The following is a 9,485-nucleotide window of genomic DNA, read 5'->3' on the forward strand; positions in this document are numbered from 1 at the left end:
ATTGAGAGTCAGACCCCCACCAATCTTATATCTACCATAGGCTATCAACTTTAAAAAGCTGGGAAAACCCTTCAACCAAACAAATAACTTAGATAAGGCCATTTATCTCAATATTTTAATCAGCATCCATTTGGATCACGTAAGGCCACCACTAACAGCTAGACCTTCACAGTATACGCATACAATATTTAAAAATGTAACTTTCACTCCTGGCTTGCCTATATAATCATTTCCTATACTACAAGTATACCTTTAGTTGTGCATATATAAATACTGACAGCACATCAGTGAAAACAAAACTAGACTAAGATCAGGCTTTCCCCGTCAGGATCTGATAGGGTCTCCAGGATCACCTGGATATTCTGGGTAAGACATTGCTAGCATCCCATGGATACTTCTTATATTTAACCTTCAACAAGGTCCTTTAGTGGTTGTGTGAACTAAAAGATACTAGAAAACAATCCCAAAACATTTTATTTGGTGATGTCTCATCATGTCTCATCTGAGAATGCATAAAGGACATTTGACCATAATAAGATGAGACAACTAATAGCCCAACTACACAGAAAAGCAAGTGGCCTAACACGCGAGTGGCCTAACACGCAAGTGGCCTAACACGCTAGTGGCCTAACACGCGAGTGGCCTAACATGAGAGTGGCCTAACATGAGAGTGGCCAAACATGAGAGTGGCCTAACATGCGAGTGGCCTAACAAGCGATTGGCCTAACACGCAAGTGGCCTAACATAGAAGTGGCCTAACATACGAGTGGCCTAACATGCGAGTGGTGTAACATGCAAGTGACCAAACACACGAGTGGCCTAACAAGCGAGTGGCTTAACACACGCGTGATCTAACATGAACATGCACGAGGCCTAACATGAGAGTGGCCTAACACGAGAGTGGCCTAACACGAAAGTGGCCTAACAAGAGAGTGGCCTAACATGTGCGTGGCCTAAAAAGCGAGTGGCCTAACACGTGCATGACCTAACACTAGAGTTGAGCGATACCGTCCGATACTTCAAAGTATCGGATCGGAATGGATCGGCCGATCTTAAAAAAAAGTATCGGTATCGCCGATTCCGATACCGGAAGTCCCATTCAAGTCTATGGGACTTCCGGTATCGGAATAAGAAAAATCCTGTTTTTCCCTTGTACAGCCTCTCTGGGGTCTGTACGGGCCTTTCGGGGGGCTGTGCCGGCCTGCCAGGGGGTCTGTGCAGGCTCCGGTGGTCTGTGCCGGCCTGCCGGGGGGCTGTGCAGGCTCCGGTGGGCTGTGCCGGCCTGCCGGGGGGCTGTGCCGGCCTGCCGGGGGGCTGTGCAGGCTCCGGGGGGCTGTGCAGGCTTCGGGGGTCTGTGCAGGCATCGTCCGATGGGACTACAATTTCCCACACAGCAATGGCATAAAGTGAGACTAGGGACTTTTTTTTTTTTAAGTGGCGGAGGAATACAGTGCGGAAGGATACCTACCTTCCGTCATTGGATTCCTGCAGCCCGTAGAGAACGGCAGCAACAGTTGATGCTGCAGTTCTCTACCCAAGATCGTCGTGGGACACACTCGTGGACTGCTTCGGATCGTGGGTGAGTATTTTTGTGGTTTGTTATGTTAATATTTATTCCGTAAAAGACAATGGCTTCGGGGAACAATGTGACAAGTATTGGTAAGTATGTTACTCTATGTTATATGTACTGTATGTCTATGTATGTATTGTATGAATGTATTGTATGTAGTATGTATGTAGTATATATGTGGTATGTACTGTATGTAGCATGTAGTATGTATGTAGTATGTATGTAGCATGCATGTAGCATGCAGTATGTATGTAGCATGCATGTAGTATATATGTAGTATGTATGTAGCATGTAGTATGTATGTAGTATGTATGTAGCATGCATGTAGTATATATGTAGTATGTATGTATGTAGTATGTATGTAGTATATATGTAGCATGTAGTATGTATGTAGCATGCATGTAGTATATATGTAGTATGTATGTAGCATGTAGTATGTATGTAGCATGCATGTAGTATATATGTAGTATGTATGTAGCATGTAGTATGTATGTAGTATGTATGTGGTATATATGTGGTATGTATGTGGTATGTATGTAGTATGTATGTAGTATGTATGTGGTATGTATGTAGTATGTATGTAGCATGCATGTAGTATGTATGTAGTATTTTTTTTTTTTTTTTTTTAACATTTAACACATTAGCCGGATGATGGGACTACTACTGTCCCATCATTGGCTAATGTGTCAATCACTGTCATGGTAGCAGGCATCGCCAGATGGGACTTGTAGTCCCATCGGACGATGCTTGCACAGACCCCCGGACATCAGCACAGCCCCCCGGCAGGCCGGCACAGCCCCCCGGCAGGCTGGTACAGACCCCCACAGGGTGCACAGACCACCGGCAGGCCGGCACAGCCCCCCGGCAGGCCGGTACAGACCCCCACAGGGTGCACAGACCACCGGCAGGCCGGCACAGCCCCCCGGCAGGCCGGTACAGACCCCGGGCAGTCCACACAGCCCCCCGGCAGGCCGGCAGAGACCCCCGGAAGGCCCGAAATGACGGCGCATCATGATGCGCACACACCGCGCATCATGATGACGTCAGGCTGTCAATCAACTTTGAACTTCCGATTCCGATGCCGACTTCCGATATTGAAAAAATATCGGAAGTCGGTATCGGAATTCCGATACAGCAAGTATCGGCCGATACCCGATACTTGCGGTATCGGAATGCTCAACACTACCTAACACGCATGTGGCCTAACACATGAGTGGCCTAACACGCGAGTGACCTAAAACGAGAGTGTCCGAACACTAGAGTGGCTTAACACACGCGTGATCTAACATGCACGAGGCCTAACACGCGAGTGGCCTAACACGCGAGTGGCCTAACACGAGAGTGGCCTAACAAGAGAGTGGCCTAACATGTGAGTGGCCTAAAAAGCGAGTGGCCTAACACGTGCATGACCTAACATGCATGTGGCCTAACACACGAGTGGCCTAAAACGAGAGTGTCTGAACACACGAGTGGCCTAACACACGAGTGGCCTAACACGCGAGTGGCCTAACATGTGAGTGGCGCTCGGCAGGAAGAGAATTCAATTCTTGTGTTGAATGTCCACCCCTTCCTGTTTGTTCTCCTACATTGTTTCTCAGGATACACCCAGAAGCATCCACTGACATTAGTTATAAGTGGTAGGATAAGCCAGGACATGGCTAACATATGCTGGTTGTTGATATTTAACAGATGGTTACAATTATAATTCTATAATGTAGTGTCAGTATTTAAAAGGAAGATTTGGACAGTTTTATATTAAAGCAAAAGTTTGATCAGAGTGTATCCTACCAACATACATGTAACAATCACCCAAGCAAATGCCGTCATTTTAGTGTATAGTGTTCTACACAAATAGCCTAGTGATGTGAAGTACATCTATAGGATAATTATATATTACAGATTCTATGTGGCGGGAAATAAGATAAATTAAATCTGAATTAAATGGAGCTGTTCAACAAATCATATTTTGTCTTATGGTGTTTATTATTTTATGCATGAAACCTTTTTTCATTATAATATACGACAGGTGGCAACACTTCTAAAAATAAGTGTCAAAGTTTCCAAAACTCAAAAAAATAGATGTCTGCCTTCTTTAAAAAAAATAAATAGAAAATCTGTCCTCGGGTTGTTAATGCTCAGCCTGATTTCCTTCAATAAAGCTGGGCTGCAATACTAGGTAGACCCAATGGACTGGTGTGGTGCCATTTTTGAATTGATAAGTCTAGAACAATCAGTTGTTACGGAATATATCATGTAAGAGGAGATCAGCAATGCTCAGTGACTGAAACACTGTGGGGAAAAGACATGCTCAGATCTGTTATCCTAAGATTAAAATTTCCCAAATATAAATCTGCTAGAAAACATGATACCCATGGTTGTATGGAAAATTATACAAATGATTAAAAACTGAGATGTGTCTTGTATATAGTACGTAAATATGGTAAAAATGACAAGTTTGAGTAAATTGATACTTTGTATATGGGTACTTTATGTGGGCCAAATGAATAGCAAGTAGACAAATATAGACCAAACTTATGTCTTATGTCATGTAAAAGGAGATGAGCAGCAGTGGACCATCAAATCTGTGATGAAATCATGGACAGGCCTGAGTATGGAGAAGATAGTCCTCAGATCTATGACTCTAACTTCAAACAGTACACAATCATATATGTCCAAGGGAACTTATGATACCCATATTAGCATGGGGACATGTCTAAAAAAGCTTAATCAAAACAAAAAAGTAAATTTGGATGCTTTAATTGTTCCAAATCAATCTTGAATAGGCAAATGTAGACCAAAATGATTGTACTAGATATATAGCATGCAAGAGGAGATCACCAGCGCCCGGCCTTCAAATCCTAAAATGACCTGTGGAATAAGTGATGCCCAGATTTATAACCTTTTTAACCCTACTTTCAAATATAACAGCTGTGTCTGCTGAGACTAATGCTATACATATCTAATGGAAAATGGCAAATACCCTTCCATCAATAATTCAAAATTTACATTTTGCAACTACTTTATGTTTTTTGGGTTTTTTTTGTAGGTTTTACTTTATGTTTTGCATATGTTTGGGCACCGCCATTTTGATCGCTCCCGGTGACTATGCATAGGATGACCATATACATATATATATATATATGTGTATATATATATATATATATATCTATAAGGATACTGCATCCGAAACATCGCCACGCCATTGGTCCACTTTTTTTTCATTTTTGGGCTGTTTTCCTTTTTTATTCTATTGTTGGAAACCACTGGATTATTGGTTGGGAAAACTTTGCACATCATTTGAGGTAACACTTTGGTGCTGTTCCAATTTTTTTCTTTATATATATATATATATATATATATATATATTGTATTTACATATGTACATATATGATTATATATACTGTATATATATATGCATATACTGTACATATACATAAGTATATCTACTATAATCTAACACTTTGCATTTGGCAATAATGCTTATAAACGGCTGCATTTCTGATTGGTGAAGGGTGACGTAATTAAGTTGGCACTTACGAGTTACAGAGTAATAATAAATCTTCCCAGTTCTCACCATTTGACAGCTATATAACTTGTTGACCCACTCCATTTACACTTTCTTACCCACATTAACACTGCCAAATCTTCATATTAAAACGCAACATTGCATTAAAGCCAATGATACCCACTCTATATCAACAACCAGCGTAGTTTAACTGGAATTGTCTGATTTTTTTCTTTTTTTTTCTTACCTTAAAGGCAAAAGTTATGCTAAAATATTGTCTGTTCATACTGTGAAGGTGATTTCATTGAGTGACTCTCCATTTCTTGTTCACTGCTGTTTCTGACAAACTACTAAAGCAATTGTCATTCTCTACATAAATGCCTCTTATCAATCCAAATATGACAATGCAAAAAAACCCGTACACATTGCATAAACTTTTCCATACTTTCTATAACAATGACCGAGCTAATGAGCAGAACACCTCTGTGAAGGCGTAGAAGCATAGCATGAGTGGCACAACTCAGTAACTTACCACAACCTCTGCATAGCACCCTGCCAACATCCTTCTTCATATTCCTGCCAGTCTCCAGTGGTGGGAAGGAGGTTCTGAAGATTGAGCTACTGTTGGTTGGATCCATGAAGAATATATACCTGCTGTCCTCCTTCAGTTTGGTACAGCTTGAACCGAAATCCCCTTGCACTGTGATAATAGAGTCTTTCTCCAAGCCTGCAGATTTCACTGCCCAGACCTGATGCACCTTTACCAGGTAAGACTGTGGGATTCCAGGAGCCACAGAGGAAGCTGGACCATCAAAGGTGGTGAAGTCAGAGAAGCCACTGAGTGTTATTGTGGCAGCAGTAGTAAAGCTGCCTGCAGAATGAACTGTCCAACTGTTGGCAGTGGCTACCTGTTCTTGGGATGCAGTACTCACCACTGACACTGTCTGCTGCTTCTCTATGGTTCCATTCACCTGCCCTTTGACCACCTGTCCTCTTCGCCTCCCAGAATTAGTAACCAAGTCCCCTTCCTCTGGCACCTTCCTCTTGCGCCCCTCTGGTGCCTGCTGTTGCTGCACTTTGCCCTCAATCACCACCCGAGAGCGTTGAGCCAGTTCCTGAACAGAGCCTGCACTTGGGGAAGAATAACATAGGGCTCCACCTGTACTTGAAGCTAGCAGCCCACCACCACCAGCAGCACCTGCTACTACAGCAGCCAGGAGTGCCCCTCCAGCTACCACTGCAGCAGGGAGAGGAGGAGCTGGAGAATGAGTAGATGCTGCAGCACCAGAGCCACCAGCACTACCAGGAGCACCGGTCACTGCAGCACCACCTGCTCCAGCACCTCCAGCAGAAGAAGATGAAGAAGAAGAAGAGGAGGAGGCAGTCACTGCAGCCGAAGTCCAGAGAAAAAACAGGAGGGCACCATAGCAACAGCCCCAACAACAGGAGCAGCCACCACCTGCAAGACCAGAACCTGGACCAGGCAGCAGGCAAGGTGCAAGACCAGCAGCCAGGGATGATGTGGAGGAGGAAGAAGAGGAGGATGTGCATTGCAATCTCATGGTAAGCTGTCTCTCCGGCGTCTTTGCTAGCAGAGTGCACACACCTCACCCCCCAGCCTAGTGCTGGGGCTCCTGGGGAGATGGCAGGAGACCTGATTGAATGAAGGATGCCTTTTGGGAGGGGGAGCAGAGGTTATTTCTTGGTGCAGCAACAAGAGGTTGATGGGGCGGAGGTTTTGCAGGACCCAGTAGACTTGAGGTTGGTGATGATGAGAATGAGAAGAGCAGAGAGGAGGAGGGTTGGCTGAATTGGGTTAGTACATTTCCAACAAGCCCAGGAGAAAAATAGAGGCGAGAGAGAAAAAAATTGTGAGAGGAATCAGCTGTAGGGTTTTCAGGGGAGATGATGCTGTAGCCAAGTCCTGACACTTCTGCATGGAGGAGGAGAGCCAGAGTCTGTTGCTCAATGGTTTCTGGAGACCAAACCTCCTGTGTGAAGTGAAGGGATGCTGCGGCTGAGGCTGCTGCTCCAGACTGAGGCACACACAGATACACACTAATACACATGCAGAAGACAGGGAGGAGGAGCAGCAGCTCTCAGGATTGCAGCCATGTGTACTTCCAGGGCTGTTTACCTTTTATCTGCACTCACTGCTCTTTTATTTTGCTTCCAAGAAGTAATATTTCCCCTACATTGAGCATCATTGGGCTGTGTTTGCAAATAAAAGGTGACACACTGCACAATAGCCAGGCAGGCAGCAGGATTACCTCATATTTTGGGAGCTGACGGTCATTATCATGCGGAGATTTCCAGGGTGGTGAGAAGATCCAGACTAAGGACCTTTGCAGATTAACAGAAGAATAAATACATACATAGCTCCGAAGAACCTTAAATGGTTATTGCAGGCGACATTTCTGGGGGTTTGGTAATCTGCCCACCTGGGTATGATCTTTATATGACAGGCGCGCAGGGGTGTAACTTTGGTGGATTCAGAGGTTGTAGTTGCACCTCTGAACATAGTGTCAAACGTCCAAAAATTCCGGGACAGTCGATAAAAATAGGGCATGTTTTCCCCCCGTCCATTTAAAAAAAAATTGGATGCGTCCATGATTTTTGTTGAAGTTGAAGATCCAGATTTTCATGACTGTATTTATCACTCTGAACGCAGCTCATGTCTTCTTATAGGATTTATAGTCTGTAAACATATATCACTAATCTTGATGATTTATTATGGTTTGGTAAAGTGTCTATAAAAAAGCTGGCTGTCTCTGATGTTTTGAGAAGCAGTCTAGAAAAAATAAAAAATTAAGTTGGTAACTATGCCCAAGCGCTACTGCTTAGAAGAGCCTAAAAGGTCCCGTTTATCCCACACGAGGCCAATACTAGGTTTTTGCCATCATAATGAAGAGTGTGGGGAAAATACCCTTATTATAGCAATATATCATGTACTGGGCTGCTTGCTATAGTTTTGGTAAAATCACTGATTTAATAGAAGATTGGCACTAGAGGATTGGGTAAACTTAGCCATGTAGTCCTCCATATTCTTGAGCTCTGTATAACCCTGCCCACACCAATGATTGGCAGATTTCTACCTATGCACAGTATATATAGAAAACTGCCAATCAACGGCGTGGGTGGGGTTATGCAGAACTCAGCATTCAGAGAACTGGCCGATCTGTAGCAGCTAAAACAGCAGCAGGCAGCTCCGTAAGTGATATAATGCTGGAATCAGGGTATATGCTCCTACACTGGCAATCACACAGGGGTGTAACTAAGATGGATCCAGGTGTTTCAAGTCACACGTGGACTGTGAAGGGGCTCAAAAGGTCCCATATGTAACCAATACGGTTACAGACCCCTGATAGTTTGCGTCCTTATTGGCGATTTTGTATTAGAACCCCAAAGCTGCAAATTACACCATTGAAAGCACAGTTCTGTGTGATCTTTTAGTATTTTCATATGATTCAATGCTGCTCTTCCTCTGACTGGACCAGAATTGGGACCACCATTTTCTATGTAGTGCAGGAAATAAACATGTGGATTCCAAGTGCTAATGAAGGATCCCGGTAGGTCGCTGTATGAACAGCTATTTTAGCACATAGCACCAGACAACATATTGACATGAATGTGCCACATCCTGTTGAGACCTTTGGGGTATCTGGCATCAGTTGGCAGGTTGCAGGTCCTCTTTGGAGTCCACTCGGCATTTAACTTGAGTAGTGCAGATTGATTTTCACTTGGAATGGAAAGGAGTTAAGAGTTCCTTTTTGATCCTGCTGGGATTCCATATGGCTTTGATCTCAGCTGCTGCAGCATGCTGCCACTCCCTTCCATTATTTAAACTCCCTCCTAGCTCTCCTATGCCAGTTATAGGTTTTTCTATGCTGACCTCACTGGAGAAGTTGTTCCAGTTTAAGGTGTGGAGTTCCAGTTGCTGTTTGATTTCTTCCTGTTTGTTTCCCTCAATGTGTTTCCTTACTTTAGTAGTGAGACTAGTGTCTTGCTCTGCTACTCACTAGTTAGGCCTAGCTCAGGGCCAACAGGGCTTAGGTACGTGATTGCACACGGGGAAAAGAAGAGCATAGAGCAGGACAGGGGAGCACAGAGGAGCACGGAACAAGATGGGGGGAGCACAGAGCTAGACGGGGGGAGCACAGAGGAGCACAGAGCTGGATGGGGAGCACAGAGGAGCACGGAACAGGACGGGGGAGCACAGAGCAAGATGGGGGGAGCACAGAGGAGCACAGAGGATGGGGAGAGCACAAAGGAGCACAGAGCAGGACGGGGGTAGCACAGAGGAGCAGGACAGGGGAGCACAGAGGAGCACGGAGAGCAGGACGGGGGAACACAGAGCAAGGCCGAGGGAGCACAGAGCAGGATTGGGGAGCATGGAGCAGGATGGGGGGA

At 44.4% G+C, this 9,485-nt stretch overlaps 1 protein-coding gene across 3 annotated transcripts in view; it reads right to left on the bottom strand.

Moving 5' to 3' along the window:
- NRG1 (neuregulin 1) overlaps positions 1–7,112 on the bottom strand; it is a 1,024,711-nt gene extending 1,017,599 nt beyond the window's left edge. For all 3 annotated transcript variants that reach the window (XM_073543387.1, XM_073543376.1, XM_073543367.1), the window contains exon 1: positions 5,608–7,112. In XM_073543387.1, coding sequence (XP_073399488.1) covers positions 5,608–6,637 — 1,030 coding nt within the window. In that variant the 5' untranslated portion in view covers positions 6,638–7,112. The remainder of the gene's footprint in view (positions 1–5,607) is intronic.
- Positions 7,113–9,485: the final 2,373 nt, after the last annotated feature.

This window comes from Dendrobates tinctorius, unplaced genomic scaffold (assembly GCF_039654945.1).
Source record: "Dendrobates tinctorius isolate UK_male_01 unplaced genomic scaffold, ASM3965494v1 ptg000011l, whole genome shotgun sequence".
Classification (NCBI taxonomy): domain Eukaryota; kingdom Metazoa; phylum Chordata; class Amphibia; order Anura; family Dendrobatidae; genus Dendrobates; species Dendrobates tinctorius.